This window comes from Anomalospiza imberbis, chromosome 3 (genome assembly GCF_031753505.1).
Source record: "Anomalospiza imberbis isolate Cuckoo-Finch-1a 21T00152 chromosome 3, ASM3175350v1, whole genome shotgun sequence".
In the NCBI taxonomy this organism is placed as follows: Eukaryota; Metazoa; Chordata; class Aves; order Passeriformes; family Viduidae; genus Anomalospiza; species Anomalospiza imberbis.
In genome coordinates, this window is record NC_089683.1 from 87987662 (window position 1) to 88010251 (window position 22590).

At 38.8% G+C, this 22590-nt stretch overlaps 1 protein-coding gene across 8 annotated transcripts in view; it reads right to left on the minus strand.

Annotated features, from left to right (window-relative positions):
• DISP1 (dispatched RND transporter family member 1) overlaps window positions 1-22590 on the minus strand; it is an 83344-nt gene that overhangs the window by 16945 nt on the left and 43809 nt on the right. For 6 of the 8 annotated variants that reach the window (XM_068185564.1, XM_068185563.1, XM_068185570.1 and 3 more), the window contains exon 2: window positions 14399-14935. In XM_068185564.1, the coding sequence (XP_068041665.1) occupies window positions 14399-14935 (537 nt within the window). Of the gene's footprint in view, window positions 1-14398; window positions 14936-16446; window positions 16471-22075; window positions 22156-22590 lie in introns of those variants that run through there. The other 2 variants (XM_068185567.1, XM_068185568.1) reach the window with 2 other exon arrangements.

Genomic DNA, 22590 nt, shown 5'->3' on the forward strand with positions numbered 1-22590 from the left:
AACATACCCAATTTTCCAATTGATGCTAAAAGCTGCTGGTAGCACTACAACAGACTCACCCGCAGCCAGAATGTAGAGAAACCCAACTGAACTGAGCTCTGAAGTTACTTTGAACAGTAAATTCCTCAAGGCTGAAAAGAAGTTGTGGCAGGCTTGGGCAACTGCTTGTTGCCTGATCTACAGCCTCTACCACAAAACCAATTTTTCCCAACTCAGGTTAGACTGGAGGATCAGAAACCAGGTACTGAAGTCAGAATTCACTCAACTTGAATCTATAGTGAGCAGTAACAGGACCCTGGATGAAGAGAAATGCTTAAACAGACAGTCTCTTGCCCTTTCATGAACTTGCACCAAGGCAGAGCACACACTGAATGTGCCTTCACAACTGTATGGAAAAGGGAGCAAAGCCACAGTGTTGGGAATAACAATTTTTTAACTGCAGCATAGACTCCTGGGTTTGATCAGAGATGAGAGAGAAGTATAAACAGACATATTTACTGTTAGTTAGGTGATTCAAACATTAATTTCTAGCTTTCATTTGTAAAGATCTGAATTTCCATATATATTCAGTCACTTGGTTTTGTCTGTGCCATAATGGGTTCTGCCATGAGTAACAGTATCAGACAGTGCTTTGGCACAAACAGAGCCACCCACCAATGACTGATACAAGCTTTATATTTATGCTGACTTGTATAAAGGTTTCTATGACAATTCCAGTTTATATTAGCAGATAAAATGGCTTTCTTCTGTATGGGAGCTACTATAAAACTGAATTTGCCTAATTTGGTTTACACAAACTGGGTAAAATACCAACACAGTCATTCCTCATCATCCCCTGGTCCCATCAAAACAAAACTACATTTCCTTCTGTTTCCTCCACCTGCAAAATATATTCAGTGCTGAACAAATGATGATGATTAAGTTCTTCAAAGTCAGGGAGAGTTAAAGGTCACACCTGCTATCAAACTGTTTTGTTTTGAAAAGCATGCATTGAAAAAACCTGGGTACACTCGGGTGAATTCCAGCAGTGTAACCAATCCCTTGCAGCTGTTGTGATGACTCTATTATACTGGTCAACAGGAAAAGTTATCCCTGAAAACTATGCCCTAAAATGCTTTAGTTATGCTTTAAAATACAGAAATGCATGGCAAAAGCAGGTCTTTCCCAGTTAATTAATGCTGATGTATCTAATTTTTGAATTATTATACTTTCTTTGAGCCAGTTTAAATATCACCATCAGCCTCCAAAAAAAAGTGTGGACAAAAGAGTCCTCATCAGTTTTCACAAGAAGTGGTGAATTCCACTCTTTTGCTGGTACAAAAGCCAAGTTGATCTGTGTATTAAATTACCTTTGTACTCAGTTCTCACAAGTCTGATAGCAGAAGGTGACAATCACAGTTGTTGGTGACAAGATCAGCACAACCAAGTTACTGCACAAACTGCAGTCACTGATAAAATCTAATAAACACTTTGCACCAAGAGAGGAAAAGCGAAAGAGGAAGAAAAGGACAGGCTCTGTTCTAGCACCATTTACTGGGAGTGTTAGCCCCTGCTCAACACATGCTTTGCTTCATCCTGTCCTTTCCTAGTGGCAAGGACACTGAATATCACACAATTAAGAAAGGCATAAAGAGAAATAGATTGGTTAGAACCCCCAGATGTTTCTCAGTATGAAATGTATTTTGGATGCCCAGCATCCTTCTGTGTAACATGCTGAAAAGGAGGAATGGTGTCTTTGAAAAGGGCTGCTGTAATACCAGCAAGTTTACTCTAGGAAATAATTGAGTATCAGGAGGATTTGATCAGCTTTGGACTGGACTTCTACAGCTCTAATTATTCACCTTTCCAGCCTAAATAAGCACTTAACCTCAGTGTTCTACCAGTATTTTGAACAGTGAGGTAGTAGAAATTATTTGTTCCTTTGTGTACAAACCTACTAATATAGGGGCAGTTCACAGGTATAAAAAATATGATTGCTTTACATATTTTTCAATCTGAGAAAGACAATGACCAATGTTTGAGCTTCCTAGAGGGGAACATGCTGTGCCACATGGCAACATCCTGACTTTGGGTTCCCAGGGAAGCCAAAGCCTCCTTTTGATTACAGCACTGAATGAGTTTTCTCATGGAAGTTAACAGGGTACATCAGAGAGGGGAGTTTGGTCCTAATTTCAAGTATCACACTGGAAAACAAGCCTTTGAAAATCCTATGTATTATTACATTTAGTTCACAACCTTCATGTCACTTGGACATCACACAGCACAAGGCAATATTTAAAAACATGTTCCTCAGCATGGGACTTAATAATAATACTATGGCTGATTTACTTAATATGCATTGTGTTTCATTAATCTAATGCATTTCAGGGAAATACAAACCTGAATGTGTCAGAGGACAATAAGAGTATCTAGATATTCCAAGGCATTCTTTTTTAGGCTTTCTTCACAAATCTCAGTTGTGAGAAAGGTATCAATGCAAGCAACACCTTGGTCTCACACCTCAAGGAATCAATGCTTGCTGCTTTCTTAGTGGGTGCAAGAAACCCTGCAGAATGTAGCCATGAAACAGAAAATTAGAAAAACGGGTTGTGTTTTGAAGCATAAGTTGAAGAGTTTTATATCTGTTGTGAAGCACCTATCATTTAAAAAAAATTTTAAGATTATTGATAGCCTAAGACTTCAGAAGAAATATGAATATGATTTTAAATAGGAAATTCCTGCTTACACAGACAGTAATGTCAGTTGGGTTTTTTTTTTTTTTTTTTGAGTCAGTTAAAAAGCATCAACACATTCCAAATCATATCTTTGTACTAACTTATCCAAACATTACCTAAAATTCCTATTACAATTCTGGATATTACCCTGGCTAAACATTTCACTTCCAATTTATGCCATTTCACTTAGCTGCAATTAATATCTATTTCACCATGAGCAGATGTTGAGACTGGAACTTGGATATAAAAGGGCTTTTCCTCTTTTTTTCCTTGGAGGAACAACAAGCCAGTTGGACTCTAAGCTGAAATTAATGCCTACCCCTGACATGGCACAGCACAAAGGCATTGCCTGTGATTGTTGTGCCCTATTTTTAGGTGTAAGGAAACAACAAACAGCACTAGATAAATCCAAAAATGTCAGTGTGGGTGCTTCTCCTCTGTTTCATTCCTGGGAGACAGGAGCAAAGGGAAGCAGAGGCTGCTCCCCCAGCAATGATATCCAGCACCATCATTTTGGTGCTGAGCTGCACAAAATTTTGAAAATAAATGTACAGTTTACTGATATTTATCATAACAGGATTTGCTCAATAAAGAATCACAGAATATCCTGAGATGGAAGGAACCCAATCAGGATCACTGAAGTCCAACTCCTGGCCCTACACAGGGCAACAGAATAATTTTGCACTTTTGCTTTTCACTTAAGGATTCACTGCAGGCAAAAATGGTACATTGCAATAAATAGCTGTATTTACTGAAAAAAAAGACTCTCCTGTCCAAGGATTATGAGGTGTTTAACCTCAATGTTTTACTTTGCCAGAGGGAAACTATTCCCTTTGTTGGTAGATCTGGTTACCAGAAGTGATAAAACATAGCTTTTGGTCATCATTATACTCCTGGATAAGCTAAATCGCTGCAGGATAGAATGAGATATGCATCACATTGTACATTCTCCATCAGAACATACAATACAAACTAAATCCCTTCACAGGAAGAAAATCCTCGTGTTTTCAGAATGTCATTGACCCAAGAGAACAATTTGAATTGCTCCTAAATGTCAAGTTAGCTTTCGCTGTTGTATCAGATATAACACCTATGTGCTTTATCATTTTAACAATCACTCAGACAACAAATCCAACAGATTAGGTGGCCAAAAAGTTTTTATAAGCCTCCCAATTTAATTTTTTTGCTATGATGAGCAGGTTTCCATTATTTTAATCATGAATTCTATCTAGATGTTTTTTAAACATGCAGTGCTCATTGCATTTGTCTGCACTTAGATTTACTTGTTTACATCTCTAAGGAACAGGACAACCCACAGCAAAACGATGTCATAGAGGAGACAGAGAATTCAGTTTTCTGGTAAGTTGCTTTTTTAAGGTTTTATTAAAACCAAGAAGAATGCAACTAATTTTCATGGGTTTTTTCCCCCACATAAAATATCACTGAATAATCCAAAAGGATTTTATATGTTTTAATGTCTAGATTATCACGGTGAAATGATCTGAAACTAACTGCTATTTCATCCCATTAAAATGTGCAAAATGTCAATGTTGCAGCTTTTCTTAATGTTGTACATATGACTGTTCTTTTGCTTAAAATTAAGCAAAATGCAACTTAGCAGACCAAAAATCAATATGCTGTTTGGCAACTGTACTAGAGATGTCAATTTACATTTTTACAGTTGAGACATCAAGCTTTATAAAAGCTCCCATATGCTTTTCTTGTTGTGTCCTTACCTACCTCCTCAATTCCAACTGAGCATCTGCTCTATTTTCACAGCAAATAGGAGCAAATAAGATGGACATTCTGTGAGGAAAGCTACTGTAAGGAAGGTGTTCACAATAAAATCATTGTCTGAGTGATTCTTGCTCTCACTGATTTAAATTCAGCATAGAAGTGTAAGCTTTACTGACCCACAGCATGCCCACTGGATAAAACCCCATGGAGTGGGGGCAAATCCTATATACTTAACTAAGCCAGCATTTCACTCACTCCCTTTCTGCTATGAAATCAATATTAAACTTTATTAACCTACTCTGCAAAAGTAACAGGAAGTTATGACATCTCCCATGGACAAACCTCTGGCTCATGCCAGAGTACAACAGGGAAATATGCTTCCATCAAGGCACCAGAGATGGGAAAAGGTCACTGCAATCCCATTAACATCCTAAATATGTGTCTTTTCATTTGCAAGTTTAGTAACAGTACTGGGAGGAATGTCCTAAGAAGATGGGTTGAGGACTTTGGACTTGTCTAATTTGCAGAAAAGGAAGCTGAGCAGTGACCTCATTGCTCCCTACCGCTTCTTGAGACAGGGATGTGGAAAGGTGATCTCTTCTCCATGGGATCCAATACTGGGGCATGCAGCAATGCTTCAAAGCTGAGCCAGGGGACATTTAGACTGGACATTTCTTTATCTAGAAGTTGGTCAAACACCTGACCAGACCTTCTCAGGAAGGTGCTGATGTCCCAGTCCTGTCAGCGTTCAAGAGGCATTTGGACAATGTCCCTAACAAGATGCTTTAACTGGGTTAGCCCTGAATGGCTGAGGCAGTTGGGTCAGGTGATCCTTGCAGGTCCCTTCCAACTGAAATAGTTTATTTTATTCTAACCCTGTATAACTCATTATATGCTAAAATTAAAGCATCTATAAATTTATAACATACAGGTAATTTGAAACTGAAATGATCCTATTATAATCATCTCCAAGGCTGGGGGGACTGTTGGGTTTTCACCCCTCTTCTCTTCCTCACTGCTCCATAGGGATGGTATCCACATAAGAGCCCAGGATTTACTGACCAAGTCTTGAGTTTAAGGCACCTTAGAAACCCATTTTTGCAATACTGACTTCTAATGTCTTTCCTCTTTCATCTTCAAAAACTGATTAAGTATTATCAACCACTAGGAAAGCTGGCTCTTTTCCTTTATAGCATCTACTTGGTTTACTTGTCTTGAAAAGGAATTAAATCATCTTCTCTGTAGGAAAATCTGAGAGCATATGAAGGAGCCAAGTCATACAGACCCTCCAAACACTTTTCTTGTATTCTTCTTTCCCTAAACTTTTCTACAATGAGCATAGCCACTTTTAAACACTGCTCCAAAACTCACAATAAGAAGATTGCCATCAAGCATACTTCAACTGGATTCTCCCTGCTTTAAATGGCAAAGTCTATACACAATTTCAAGTATATACTTCTTCAAAAGGTTTAACTGAAGCTATATATATGTTCCTTAAACTTTTGAAGCACTGAAGGCAGGACCACATAGAGCACAGTCTGGCAAATGAACCAAAGTTCTGAACTATTAAAGAGAATAAAAAAAAAAGCTTAGTAAAATACTACCATGAATCATTATTTGAAAACAAGCCATCAGCTAATTTGGAGCAGATTAATATTATTTCAAGATCATTCACGGGTCTAAAACCATTAGTCTTTTCTCTTTTCTTGGTAATTACAGTGAAAATAATAGATATGTTCTGGGATTTAAATGATGACTAGAGTAGTTTTCAACATTTTTACTGGCAAAAAGTCCCTTCCTAAGAAATATTTTATTTCAAAGCTGTTTTTATTACACTTTCCAGTTGAATGGTGCAACACAAGGTCATGGCCACATCTTGTATTTCTTTGACAGACAGGAAATTAACATGACTCAAGGAATCACAACATACACAGAAGAAAACCCCCATCTCATGACACCAACAAGAATGAAAATGTCCAAGAGCGCCTATTTTTATGATGGTATCTCTCCACACAGACTGAAGTACATGTTCCTATAGGTATTAAAGACTGACATTAAGCACATGGAAGTTTGGCTCTGGAGTCGGGAGACTTGGAGGGTCATAAATCACACCTGAACTGGTACATCATTTAGTCATCCTTCCTGTGCAGATATAAGACTTTGTGATTGCAAGTCACCGGGGGTTCAGTTCTGCTCTCAGAAAACCTCCTTTGGTCAGAGAGCTTTTCTAAAGATAGACTAAAAGCACTTACAATTTCTCCAAATTATTCATCTAACTGTGGGGACAAACAGTAGTTTATCTTTCTGTATATTTAATCTCTTGCAGCAAATGAAAATTCTGTTACCTAAGACCTTTGTTCTAAATTCAGTCAAATATTTCTCTTCAATGTTGAACTCCTGTTCCAGTATCTGTGAATTTAAGTCATTTAGAATGCCGTAACTTTTAAGTGATATAAAACAAATGCCTATTCAACACAGCTAATATATTTTAAAAGGATTTAATATGTAATTGCACAAAGAAGGCTCTCTAGCTTTTGCTAATGCTAATGAAAACTTCTACATATATAATGTAACATTATCTTCTGGATCTCCTGACATGAAATTTGTTTTGTATGCTCAGTAACAAGCAAGCAAAATAAGGAAATATTTATTGAACATTTAAGGTTACCAGTATTGTAGCTAAGACTCCACAAAAGCGCTCTAGGGTTGAACAGACTATAAAACAGATTTAACACAATCAAAGCTATTCAGTAAAACGCTTGCAAAAGTTCATCCATTTGACAGAACAAACTAAACATCTTACAAACTGGAAATGTAAGAATTTTGAGGCAAGGTATCCTATTAACATGCTAGAAAATATGGGAGAAGTGGCAGAAGTGATGCAAATAAGCTTTTTGAGTTCAGTACATAAATCTATTTATGATTTTACTAGATAAGAATGGAAACACACCCTAATTTGCCAATAGTGAGACTAAGGTCTCTGAAATACCAGCAGGATTTCTACCTGTAACTTCCCTTACCTCCACCGATATGTCAGTAGTACCATCTCATTTCTATTTTGCATTGATAGTCCAGGCTTTAAGAGATTTCTTTATTCAGTGGAATCTCACTGCAATTTTTGTGTAGCAAAATCAATTCCAAATTGCTCAGGTACCCTCTCTACCCTCTTGCACTGTGTTTTGTTTTTCAGGCACCACTGACCAATTAAAAGCATGCACATCAATTATTATTCACTAGGAGATGAAGACCACACTGAAATATCAGAGAGGAAGAACAAGTGATTTTGGAAGGAGTTAGAGACAGAAACAATGATGCTAACTCATAAAGAGCTTTCTAAAGATGATGTTGATCATTCTGCACTTTCCCCATCAGAAGGAAGACTCAAAACTTTTATGTAGGAATATGCAAATCTTTCAAAATCTATTTCTTAAAGAGTGATGAAAATCAGGTCATTGGCCATGCATAGTTTAGACTGTTGTTGTTTGTTGTCTGGTGTTGTCTTATTCACATTTGAACCTTACTACAATCTCCTGCTAAATTAAAAGTACATGGAAAACAATTATATATCGTCAGAACATTTCAACAAACTGACATAATTTTGGATGTTGTGGGTTTTTTCTAAGTGTACATAAATGCTCAGCTTTAAAAGTCAACTCAAACCCCTCACCAGTTAGTCCTTTTCCAGAAAGAGCACAGCTGATGCTGGTTTTCCAGTCAATTTAGTACAAAAGAGAGGAGCCATGTTTTTTTATGGTTTCCCTCCCATTATCAGCTTTACATCTTTTAAGGACAGCAGTTCAAATGCCCAGCAGATTGCTAGTTATGAGTGAGCTCTTCTGTTGTTCAGGGAAAGGTGAGGGATAAAGGGCACGGGAAATTCATCTTCAAGCAGACACAGGACCTGAATTCCCAAAGGAGCAGAACCTGCGTGGCAAAGTACAGCCAGGCTGGTCCTCAGCTGCACTCAGACCAAATCACCAAGTACCACCTTCCTATGGCAAAATTGCTTATTCCAAACAACCTGAAGTCTAGACAAACACTAATGTTTAATTAGTACAATTAAAAAGCCTGCAAAAATCCCCTGGATAGCCCAGAATGACAGGGGTTTTTTAAGTGCACTTAATACTTTCTTAGCCATGCTATTTTTAATTTGGTCAGCCACCAAATGATAAATGGCATTTTTATTTGTATTCTGGTTTCTGTGTTTCAGCCCTTTGTTTTCAAGTTCCAGAAAGAGCAGCAAATTGTTTGCACAGCCAACAATGCACATTATTTATCATGGGAAGAGTAAATGAATTAATAAAAACAGAATAAAACTCTTAAGATATCACACTCAGTGATCATGCAAGACGAAAATAAAAATGTGTGAAAATGAAGAAGCACAGCTCAAATTAAACTGACATGAAAAATTATTTCAAAGAAAAAAACAAAAAACAAAACAAAACAAAAAAAAAAAAAAACAGTTCATTTGGTCACAGGGAAAACCTACTTTTCCACACATGCTCAACAGAGAATCCCACATTTGGACTCAGATGGATGCATGAGACAGCTTCACATTCCTTTTCTTTTTTCTCAACTACATCAAAATCCCAAGTATGCCATTGGGTTGTTAATGCTTCATAATAAGGAGAACTCCTGTTTTGGCATAGAATAAATGGCTTAAATGAGAACAGAGCCAGAATTTGTATTGTTTCAGGAACTCCTGATCTATAGCATGAACCAAAAGATTTGCAACACCCTGGACACTGAATGAAATGATGGTCACAGTTTTTGTTCTTTAGTTGCTAAAGGTTGATAAAACATTTCTGAAATCCCACTTCCAGAAACTTGACCTAAAGGTTTCTTCTTAAAGATTCCTATGTTTAATCTTCCTAGGGGAAGGCAGAAAGGCTCCTTTATTAATTTTCAAATTATTATATGCACATGTATTTTGTACAAAAGACATTAGTATACTATTCATATAAAAAGTGAAAACTAAAATATCTTTTAATGCAAATAAAGCAGAAGTTAACAACTTTCAAAAGAGTATAGGTTGTTAAAAAAGCTCAGTGAAAAAAATTTTGTGAATAATTCTGAAATGAGGATATTTGAAAATATTTTATACACATGTATACGCAAAATCAGCTCTGCAAACCATGCAGAATGTACTAGATTACCATTATCCTTTTCCTGGAATCAAGCAGGGAACTGTTTCATAACAGAGTCTCATTATTAAGATTGGTATTTAGCAAACATTCCCTTGCTTTCTGAAAAAACAGGAGATTTTTTTTTTTCTGGTTCTGATCTTTATGCCAAATAACTAGAAGGAAAAATCTAAAATGGGTAAGAGGCAGCTGTAGTGTTCTATCCTCACTTCACAGCTTTTTTATTTCTAGAGAGCTTCATTTTTAAGTATTAAATGAAGTGTAAGTATTCACATGTCTGCAGTACTGTTTGAACAGTGTGTGGCACAGAACTCTGAGACACAGCAGATCCTAGTGTCCCAGAACCATCACATAAATCTGCAATGGCAAAACACTTCAAAAGAAGGTTTAAATTGAACCGAAAGCAAGATGTACAATAAGTCTGGATACTTTACCAGATTCCTGATGCTGTCTTTTGCCTTCTTTAGAATATTAATTGGTCTAACAAGCAAAAGCTTTGAATCCAGCAATTTAAACTAATTAAGCTTTGGGAGCTAAAACCTCCAAAGTAAGCTGGTGGAGGATGAGGAGCAGTATTTAAATTTTAACCAAAGTAAGGATTCTGTGGGACTTTAAACAGATTTTATTTTCCTGTTCCAGCTTGAGATGATTGCATGATCATGGGGAGATCATCCCATATATCCTTTCAGCCTGGTTATTTTTTTACCACAGATAATTCAGATGCTTTTCAGAACAGTTTTCCTTACTTGTCTGCTTTAGTCAAAAGCATTAACAGTATAGTCTAAAAAAGTAAATAACAGTGGGTGACACAAAACAGGCTCACCCTGAGCCAAGAGTGCTTGTTTGAATTTATTGGGTTTGATACTGTGAAAGTGCAAGCACTGCACACACTGACAGGCTGGAGCATTTACCTTAGCAGCAGCACCAGCAATTCCTTCACAGCTCCCTGACCACTTCTGTCCTACCTTTTCTCTCTGAGTCCACAGAACTAAGCTTTCTAAATTTTATCACCAAAGAGATTCCAGCAGAGTTGACATCAAGATTAACAAGCACACGGGTAGCTTTTAACTGGTGTTTTCCCACTAAAAACTTCTCATAAATGTCTGAAGGAAGCATTCCAGTTTGGTACCAGAAATGCCACCACTGTTATTCCATGCCTTCCACAATCCTGAGATGACTTCCTGAATGATCTCCGCACATCCTTCCTCTGCCACTCCTACTGACATGCATGCCTTCCTATATGAAGAAGAGGTTTTGAAAAATACTAGGAAAGACTGTAAGAGTATTCTGGCTTTTTTAAAATGGAAGTATTTAGCTCTCCTAGAAAACTATGCAACTGTTCACTATTTATTTTATCCTCCTTTCATCCCACTAAGCATGCTACTGGGCTGCACAGTTTTACTTTTCCCTAGGGACTCCTAACTCAGTACTTCCAGTCCTTATGGATGAATCTTCATGCTTCTTTCACAGCTTTACTTGGTTGGTTTTCACCATTTCTACCCCACCCTGTTGAAGGCTGCTGATGACTGCAGAAGCAGGTGGCAGCAACTACATATCTTCCAGTAGGTCTAAGCCCTCAAGTTTCTTGAGATGCATAAGCGCATTTCAACAAAAAAGGATACTTCAGCATGAGCTCTCCAAAGCAGCAGGGTAGGGAAACAAAAAATAATCCAACAGTACTGAAGAGAATTAAATGTGACATGGTTGTACACAGGTAAATTTACAAATGGTTAGAAAGCAAATCAAACCCCCAGAAAACTGCATTGTGATATGGAGAGATGGCTAGAATTTCCCAGGGAGCATTTGTGTGGTCAAGATATTATGGCCACTGAAAAAAAGGGGTATGAACATGTTTACATGAGCTACTTCTTAAATATGCGCACAAAATAACACAAGAAACTTTACTCAAGATTTTCCAACGTCAGGAAAACATCTAAAAATCATCAGAATCATTACAACCAAATGTTGACCTCTTTTACCTACTCTTACAATAGAATTTTTAACTACAATCAGGCTGCAAAACACCAACCACTAAAAATATTTTCTTTTATGCTACAGAACGTTTTCACCAACCTAAAAAATTTAACAGTTGTCCAGACTCTCAAGATGTAGTGGATAGATGACGTTTCCATGTAATTTAGTTAAACTTCAAAGCTGAACCCTCTACAAAATTCCAGATCCAGCCAGCTTTAAGAGGATAGGACAAGTGTGGCATTATTTCAATCTGTCTTTACTCACTCCATTCTGCAATGATATACCAGAGCCACATTCCTTTAATATTAGGTCACTGACAAATGTTAAGCCTTGGGCTTCAAAACCTGACAAAACCTGTTTTGCTGAAAGAACCGGTTACCTGCCCAGAGCTGTAAGCATCAGTGATACAGTCTGCAAAGAGTGCGACCCTCCTCTATCTAATCACAACTTTTCTCCCTTCTTAAAATTATAACAATATTTGAATGTATTTTTTAAAAATAGAAAGAAGCTAAATTAAGCTTAGTTTGTCTACATACTGAATTTAACTAATGTATTCTATGAAAACCTGCATTTTAAATAACCCTGTTAAAACATGCACATTTCATAATGCTGGATGATTTCCAATGAACCTTGTAATAAAAATACCTGGAGAAGAAGCTGCTGTGCAGATCATAAACTCAAACTGCAATAAAATTAAGAGTGTTGAACAATGATCACATTGAAATATCACACACCTAAGTGTTACTCTTCTGTTTACAGGAAGTGACCCTAGCACGTAAAAAAAAATACAAATTTATCACCTCTCCTTTTTAGCACTGCCAAGGAGCTGCAAATGAGGCAGTTTGCTTCTTCCTCAGTGCACATCCATCCACCTCCAAGGCTGCATCCAGCTGCTCCCAGTTTTTACCATCTCCCAACATATCCACATTGACAGTGGCCTCTCTGGGTGAAAACTTCACAATGCAATGACAGACTATGGTATTTAGACACATTTTGTTGAGTATGAAGAGAGAAAAGAAGTCTTTGGTTCCATGCTACATGATAGTCAGATCAGTATACACTGTCCATTAATGTAGCCATGGGCAGTTTACAGAGTGAAAAGGCATGGAAGCAATCCAGCAATCATTTGATAGGGATATGCAGGGTATGCTAACAGAGAGAGCTGGTTAAGTAAGTATAGGTGCTTTAAAGGTTGGATTGCATCTTTGTTTTGACTACTAGCAGTAAGACAAACCATTTATCAGAAATCATTATTCATAATTTCGGTACATTTTTGTAGAAGTGTATGGTATGGCAAGGAAGATGAAAAACCAGCGTCTTGGCTCAAGAGCCCAATCAGAGCAGTTTAAATAGTTTTTCTATCTGTGAAGTGTGACAGAAAACATTATTTTACCATATCCAGATGAAATATTCACTCTTTTTATTTCTAGACTAAAACCTGAAACCCAGACTATGAATGGCATTTATTCACTTCCTCATGACTATGGAATACAGATGAAGTTTAACAACCCTGCTGCACAGGGACAAAAACAGTGAAATCAGTGCAACCATTCCAACAGTTTGAAAAGTATGACTGATCATACAATAGTTCAACTTCCTCCATACCTTTGCGTACAAAATTATACAACATCTTTGCTTGACATTTAAACAAGTATGGGGTGGAAAAAACATCTCTTATTGTAAGCAGATCTGACAACTAGGATTTTTCCCATTTGTAAGTGGAATAACTGGCAGGAGAAAGCTGATTTGCAGTCTGTATTATCATCCCTATTTTCATTTGCTTTTACCTTAGGAGAAAAAAGCTTTATTCACTTTGAGTTTTTCCACATTTCATGTTTTTCCCAGTCTGATATATTTAGGGGTTTAAAATTAGCTCATATATTTCATCAAGACAAAATCATTGTAACTGACTGAGAAACACTTACAGCTCCAAGTTCTTGAATAAGGGTGCAGATGTTGGAGAACAAGCAAGGAGAAGGGTAGTTTTTAATGCTCCCATGAAAATCCACTGCTTTTAGCCCAACTGCAACTCAGAAGAAATAATAACCTTGCTTAAAAGCTTCAGAGCGTCTTCCTTTAATGGGAATTTGCTTTTTAGAAATTGCCCCTTAGATTTTGCCTAGGACCAGGAGATTGTAGAAGATATTTCTCGTGACTTTTTTTTTTCCTCCCTGAAGCCGTGGAACTCCAAAGCTAACAAATACATAGAGGCAGGTTCTTATGAAATGGAGAACAGAAAGTACTAAAACCTGGAAAGATCCCAAATTTCTCACTCCAAGTAAAATATGGAAGTTTAACAGATAACCTACACTGAGAAGACATGAGGGCAACCCAGTGAATCAGCTGACCTGACAAAGAAAAACACCCTGTACATTTGAGAATAGAATTGTTGAAAGTATTTTTCCATGCATCTGTTTAAGGAAATATGTGTTTTGATTGGACTTTACAGACATACCAGATCTTTCAGTGTATTCTTAGCTATCTCTTTACTGGTTTGTTTTACACAATAGAGGTGTACCCTGTGTCTTCCAAAAGAGCTCATGAGCTTCCAAACAATCCCCAGGAAGAAAGAAAAAAAGTGGTTTTTTTTTCTCCCAAGAAAGAGCTAATTCACTTCAGGAATATTCATGGAGCCCAGCAAAACAAACCTCCTGACTTTGTTTTTCCTGGAAATAATAACTTGGTAACACATCGAAAATTCATCTATAAAATCACTACGAAATAAATTTGGTTCATCTTCCTTTCAAGTCTTCTGCTTTTGTAAGAATACAAAATAGTTCTGGGAAAAATTATCCAGCTGAGAACTAAGAAATAATGCAACCTGCTTACCTTATCCTGGCTATGTGTTGCTGCACAGACTGATGCTGGAAATGGTCAGGCCACTGATGGTGAAGGCAGAAGGATGGGGAGGGCTGAAGACAGCAGGCAGGCTGATAGACAGGGGTGTGTTTTTGGCAAATAGAGGCTGAGTACTCAGTGTGTGGCTGCATGCAGCAGGAGGTCACAGAAGATGGTGCTGAGCTGCCAACTACTGAATGACATTCTTGCTTGCTGTTATGACTACTTAAAGAATGATGGTATGGACAAGGGTGGCAGCATTGCGACAACATCTGCTGAGTTCTTTGGTTGTCTAAAGGCAGAAAGGATGGTTTGATTGTACCATTTAGTTGTAGGCAGCCATTTGGATTTGGTTTTGTTCTTGGTGTTTCCTTGGATGGGAGCTGTTGGACTGTGATGTTGCCATCATTCACTGCAACAACCCCTGGGCCAGCAGCATTTGACAAGATGCTGCCATTGCTCAGGACCACAGAGTCACTGGCATTGCTCATAGCCATGCTCCAAGTTCTCAGTGGACACGTGATGCTCCTGAAGAAACAAATAAAGCACAGTTTAGAGAGCTGCAGCTCAAAAATAACTTTAGATTAACATGAGTAAAACTCTGTTCTGAGCTTCACCTTTTGCAACACAGGGAAACAGGGAAAGGAGCCACACACACTGCCAGGAATGTTTTAAAGTACTTAAATTTGTTCAACAAATTTTAAGAGGGAAGTTATGTCAATTTTCAGTGATTACACCAAGTTATAAGTCAAATGAATAGAGATTTGTCAGTGTCTGTGTCACAGCTAACAAGTAATGGCTGACATGTACAGAACAACATCATTGTGCACAAAACTAAGCTGTAGCCACTATTTATAAAAACAGATTTTGGTATAAATGGTGTCACCATCCACACCTTGCACTGCAATTTACCTGTGTGCTTTGAAAACCTGCAGGAGATGAGCCCACACAATAGAGATTATTTAATAGCCAATATTGTGCTGGTTTCAGTAACCTCTTTTCCAATTTCTATTAAAAATGAGGCATATTCACGTTTGTAAAAAAATTTTGAAATGCCTTATTTGAATAAATCAAGCTATTTCAGCAGACATATCAAATTTTCTCAATAGTAGACTAGGTCTTTAGCAGAAGCTCAAAAATGAACTGTTATTAATACTAAAAAGATAGAATACAACCACAAGGTTTTCCCAAATTGACAAAATCCCAGGATTGCTGATTGTGAAGCTCTTGCTTCTCAGTGACATGTACTCTAAAGGCAGTGCATAATGTAACATGTCATAAATAAAGTATATTAAAAGATTTTCTCCTAAGGTTTTTCAGGCAACATGTAGATAAATGCGAACTATTAACATTGTAGAAGTGACCACAGCTCAAGATCAAAACTTGTGTGAGGTGTTTACAGCAATTTTTCCCATCTTAACTACAACTTTGTTTTAATAAGATAAAAAGGTAAATTGGAGATCATTATTTTGATAAATAACATGAAAGGTCAAACACCACACTCATATAAGAGTTTGCTACCCAATTTACATGAGCCTGGGGGAGAGAGGAGGAAAAAGAGCATGAAAAACACTAATTATGCGCTGCTTAGAAGAATAAATCAACACTTGCTAAAAAAAACAGAATCAGTTAATTACAACTGTTTTAACTTTTTAATACCGAATTTAATTAACAGCATTGCAAGTCCAAATTGCAAGGCTTGCATTACAGACACTGAACTTTGCAGAGAGACACAACATACATAGATTAAGGCAGATAAGCAAGGAAGTTTCTTACTCATTTTCTTCCCTGATACCTTTGCTGAGTGCTCAGAGAGCTAAGCCTGCCCAGCCAGCTGAGCTATTTAATTGCCTGAATGCTAATTCTGAGCAAAGTGCTTTGACGACTGGAATGCTCCCCCTGGCAGCCCCCCACGTAGCATCTCCCTGAGACAGAGCTAAATCCTCCACTTCTGAAACGAAAATTAATCCTCTACTATTTGTTCTAGATCATGTGCAGAGCCAGATGCCCTGGGAAATCACTTTCATTTAGATACCCACTCAGAACAAGAGAATATGCTGCTTGACAAGCAAATTTTTCCAGCCTTCAATTCCACACACTCCTCCTGGGTACCCCCTCCCCTAGGCCAGGAAAGTCAAGCCCAAGGAGGACTTTCTGCTGAGCACAGAGAGCAAATTCAAGGGGCTGGCTAAACTTTCGTTTGGTCTGAAGAGATAGATTAGATATGTGAAATTCCACTGGGTTTCAGCAGTCTGGTTTTCTCTCGCACTGCAGGCAATGTCAAACCTCAGTGGACACAGTGAGAGCTGGACATCGAGCAGAGAAAGCTCCTCTCCAGGTGTCTGGCAGCACTTTTGGAATTTCTGGCTGCTTATTTTTACATTCACTCACATAAGAGAGATGTTGCACAGTGATGCTGTTCCATTTGTTTCTAAGTTAGTTGGATCCAGTTCAAACTGCTGTACACTGATCAAAGCTACTCTCTACCATAATACCTGAACAGAAGGGACAGAGAGACTGCAAATATCTGCTATTTTAGGAAGACAGACACACATCCTTTTGCTTTAAATGCAGGACACTTACAACATTAATTTTTAGTAGCTGTTTTCAACCACTTCATGAAGGAAACCACACATCTCTTAGCCAAACACAGATGCCCAACCTTGTGCCCGCAGCAGCTGGGCAACCCCAGCACAGACACACGGACTTGGCTCCTCAGTGTATCTGTGCCCCTTGACAACACTGACATGGCAATTGTAACTTTTGTCCAGACAGCTCAGCAGCCTCCTTTAAATATGATCAAAGATAAATGCTTTATTTTCCACAGATGTAAAAGCTACCTGGGTACCTTTTGTTCAGAAATGTTTTAGAACTACTAAATTTGAAGAAAAGATCATCAGTACCAGAACATATAATTCTGCCTTTGTTCTCCTGTAACAAGCAATTCATGAACCCTTTCAAACCTTAAAATTTTAACAGGTAGAGCCAATTCATTCTTTTTTCCTAAGCCTTGAGGAACTCTTGAGTTCTGTTCATTTTTATGGAGTCTTTTAGAGAGGCAATGGAAGCACATGCTTGCCTTGAAGTTAATTCAATGACACATTAAAGCAAGATTTTGCATGCTAAGGTAGCCATCTGATTAAATATTTTATTCAGTCACAGCTATGAAAAACTGGGACTCAAACCAATTCTCTACAATGTGAGCTGGGCTGTACATTTTCATTTGGTTTGGTAACTTTTCTATTTTGAGCCACTGAATTTGACCAGGCTAATGTTATCTGAGTTTTGTTTCACTCATTTCTGAGGGGATTAAACATCCCCTACAATGGCACTTCATTTGTGTCCTTCTCTACAGAAGTGGCTGTAAATCCACTGACAGCAAAACTTCACCTGCAGCTGTCACACCAAAAAATATTCGTACATTATATTCTTAACTGTCCACTGCATTTTGTCTCCTCTGCCATAATTGTAGTGACTGGGAACTTAGAGAGATGTAACAATGGCCCAATGAAATAGTTAACTGAAAGTCTTTGCTTTAGAGGATGAATAAATAAGCCAATTAAGATGTGACAAGTAAAAGCATAGTAAGATTTTTAATATGACATGGGATGGGAAATCTAAGAACATGCTGACCATGAAAAAGAAAAACCTAAAAATAGTAATCTTTGAAAATTTAATCTTTGAGAATTCTGAATTCTTTCAGTGTTGAAGTTTATTTTTGCTGCACTCCTCAGACTGCTTTAGGACCTGGCATTCTCCATTAGTGGGGGTTTTGGACTTATAAAAATTTACACCTGAAAGCTTTGAAGCAGTGGACAGGTAGTCTGAATAATGAGATGGTAGAAAATACAGGTTCTAATGCAGACAGCCCTACTTAATAGAAGATTAAATACAATTAGAAAAAGTGTTAATCTACACGTTTAATACATCCTACCTCTCTAGCTGGACACGAGGTATTTTAAACATGATCATCTCTTTAGAAATTATGCCAGCTGGACTGCTAAGGCAAGAAAACCAGAATTGTCTTTAATTATTGCACTCTTTATAGCAGTAACTGCTCAGGAAGGACTTGATCCATGCAGTTCAAAACAACTCTTGAAAGAGCATCATATCTGGAATGTACCATGTGGCGATGTTCCTTCATAACAGTTTTATGGAGTAATCAATCTATTATTTGTGGAGCTAACAGTGAACACAGCTCACCCAGCAGACAAGCACTGCAAATCCTTCAGGAAATAAAGTAAAGCCGTACCACACAAACTACGTGGGATTGGTGCTCCCCAACTACCATGTTCTTTTAAAACTTGGATTAAGTTCATCTGTTTCTTTGGCTGCAACTTAAAGAATTTTTTCCTTAAGTTTCTTAAAAAGAAAAAATAAAACCAAAAAACCCCAACCAGACTTAAAAAAACATTGGTTCAACAAATCCCATCTGGACTCAGAATGCCTGCAATTGGGAGTGACAGAAGTACAAATCCAAGAGGGAATGACGTAGTTGAAATTTAGTATAACCTAATATATTAATACAGATAATTTATAGATTTTTAGAAGACAACAGAGAACAGCCAAGTTGAGGGTGGTTTTAACCATATACGAAAAAAATACCCAAAATCTGTAATTTGCAAAATCCAAAACTAAACTGTTTTAAGACTACAGATTTTTCATTTAAAGTAGGACAAAATTCAAATTTCATTTCAAAGTTATCTAAAACTTTTTGGCTGTAGTCAGCATTGCACCACTCAGCCAGCTGAACCAACATAGGCTTTATGGACTTTGCAGACCTGTCAGACAAAGCATCATAGCTCTGAAATAAACATGATGTGCAAAGTAACAGAAATTTTTTTTCATGTTAAAATTCATCTAAAGCAGCTGGAGTCTAGAAGCAGTGTATTTCTAAAATATGAAACATTTAGCAATCCCAGCACTACCTGGTAAGGCTCCTTCCACATGAAACACCATAATGGCCTCGCAGTCCTTTAAGATGCTGAAGTTTTCCAATGTGGCCAATAGTCTTACAGTCTGTAAACTCAGTTAAATCCTCACCAGCCTTCTTCTGCTGTGCCAGCCAGTGCACAGCCACACTAAAGGAAGGTTTGCTCCTCCTTCACATTACCAGAATTCTTTGTATCTTTGCTTTTTCTCAGTGCTCAGAGAAGTAACAGGTGGTGCCTGGTGTTTGATACTGGGCTTCATGGGAGATGTCTACTTATCTATCACTGCAATGGTCTTTAGCAAGTCAAACTGCTTTTTAATGTTTTATGGTTGTTGATCTCCATTTTGGCTCCCAGCCAGACATTTTTTAAATTCTCCAGCTCTTACTCCAATGCTATCATACATGGTGCTTGGTTTCTCTCAATACCTCGATTCTTGCTCTTCCATTTCAGCTGTTAACCCCTACCTCTTCCCTGAAAAGCTTTCTCTGTACAAAATACAGGCGTTCCCCAGAACAAGCCATCCCTGTGCTCTCCTTTTATTCCCCCAGGTATTTCAAGTATAATAAATATATGCATTTCAGCTTCATGAAGTCTCAAATTCTCATTTCATCAATGAACAAGCTTACCTGATATATTTATTAAGGCAGCTATTTCACTTAAAAAATTGGTAGAACGCAACTCCTATTTTTGAGAAATGCCATTATGGTCAGCGTGTTTTCAGCACAGTCTATAAATGCCCTTATTCTCAACTAATGTCACCCTATTAACAAGCAGACTTTCAGCAATCTAAGTCCTTGTTTCATGAGGCAGTAGTTAGCAGACAATTATGAAGCAGAAGAGGTTTGTAGAGGGGAAATTTCCCCTCCTCCAAGTGTTCTGAGAGCCAGCTGTCCCTGCCATTCCCCTCCACAGCCTGTGAGGCTCAGAAGCTGTGCTGTCCTGAACCTGAGACTCCATGGGTTCACTACCTGTGTCACAGGCTGGCTCGGGAATCGCAATTCCTGTGATAGCGAGTTTCCAGATGTCACCCTGCCAGCACCACAGCTCATGTACAGATGGGCACGCTGGCAGACAGTGCTGCCAAGCTGGCACAGGAACGGACTCACCAGCAACAGCTATGGAATGACTGAGCTGGGAAAGACTGCAAAGGATGGGAAAACCAGGGTTCTTCAGACCCTCAGAAACAGATTTTGCTTTGCTTTTTAAGCTAAAGTTACTTCTGGCACAGAGAGCAAAACAACAGCAGACCATTTCCAGAAATCATTTGCAGGGCTTTGACTACAGAAATTGATGGTAGTGCTTTTAACTACGAAGTCTTTTCAAAGTCAAAATTTACAACAGATATACTTAGACTACAGATAGAAGCAACAAGGAGCTCTGAATTCTCTTCCAGAAGTTTTGTATGATTCTAAAGTTTTAATTGAAAAAAAAAAAAAAAGAAAAAATTTAAAAAAAGCATATCTATGTAGGGAAAATGGAAGAAAATGTATTAAAGTCCGAAAAGCTTCAAATACTCTTGACTTTTGGAATGAGATACAGCTACGAGCAGAAATTATTGGAACCACACAACTTCAAGAAAAAAATGTGCATAGTTCTGGAAAGCAGGTATACACCTCAGCATAGTTTAAGAGTGCAGAAAGCTGTTAACAAACCCCCAAACATTGCTTACAACTGCCACACTGTCATCGCACTAAATCTTATTTATACAACTTACTGACTTTCCATTACTATGTGAAAGACTTAAAAGTTTTTGCAATTGCAAATATTCTGATCCAAAATAGCTTTAATCCTGCTTTCACAGAATGGGAAGAAACCAAAATATGTCTCTTTCTGGCTGTAAGAAGAGTTACTTGCATTGAAAGTTCCACAGGTTTTTACTTCATCATGCTGTGGGACTAACATTGAAATTATTACAGCTGTAAAGGGACACAAAAGCAACACTTTCAGGTATGGCCCCAGCTATACCTACCATCATCCTTGCTATATAAATGTTACATAAGAGGTTAAGAAACGTCTCCACCATCTGCTTAGAATCAGACTTTTTTTTCTGTCCAAATTCAAAGGCTATGTTTGAACACAGTAACAAAGTAACAAGAATTGTTATTAATATTAACATTTTTCTTCCTATTTTAATAGGAGCACTAATATAATCTCCCTCTACAGTACATTAAAGAAGGCAAAGACTCAGTGAGACCATCAGGGCACATCAGGCAGGTACACACTGGCAGTCACACCTATTTGATAAACACAGAACATTCTTAGCACTTGGCTACAGAAAACACAGCAAAGCACTTTTACACTATCAGTCCAGCAATAATTTTCTTTGAAAGCTAAACATGGGAGTTGTTGGGGTTTTTTTTCCCTCTCGCTTCATTTCCCAAGCGTGAGTGGGTTTAAAGTCTCCCATTTGCTGAGCCGTGCTCTGAAGGTCAAATGATAAACCTCATACAGCACTTTTATCACAGCGCATCTGCCCAAAAGCCGCATCTCCAGTCGAGGGGGGCGTTTGCTTTCTCACCAGGCTCTTGAGCGCTGGCAGGGTCCTACGCTAAGCTCTCCGACATTTCTACCCAGCTGCAAACTCTCCCACAATCCCGGGAACCCACTTGCATTACAAAGTAGCTTTGCAGTGTAAATAAAAGCACTGAGTTAACTCTCCATCCCCGCCCCCCCGCTTTCTGAAGGCACGGCCAGGTCCGAAGCGACCCAACGGGACGCAGTTCTCGCCACTCACCAGCCGCAAATCGGGGCAGATGGGCAGGAAAGAGGCGGCAGCCTGGTCTAGATCCAGGTATCCCCCGGCTCCGTGCCCGCTGCTCCGCTCGCCCCAACACTCGCTCCGAGCGGGGAGCGCCGGGAGCCGCGGACACCCCTCCCCCGCGGCAGGTCCGTGCTCTGGCAGCGTCCGGCGGCTCCTCCCTGCTCCTGCTGCGGGAGCCCAGGGCCGCTCCCCGCCCTCGCTCCCAGCCCCCTCGATCGGGTTCGGGTTCGGGGCGCGGGGCCGAGCCGAGCGCTGGCGCTTCACCTGCCCGCGCCCACCGGGGCTGCGCGACCCGTGGGCTCCGCGCCAGCCTCTCCACGTGGAGTGCGCGAGTGGCACTGCCTTGGCACCGGCTGCTGCAAAGGGAAAGAGCCGAGGAAGGCGGGAGATTGAAAACAGCTCCGGGGCTCATTTGGAGTGCTTTTCAAACTCACTTCAGCCCTCATTAGCTCCTGGCAAGGGCTCGTCCCCCCAGCAAGCTCTTACTT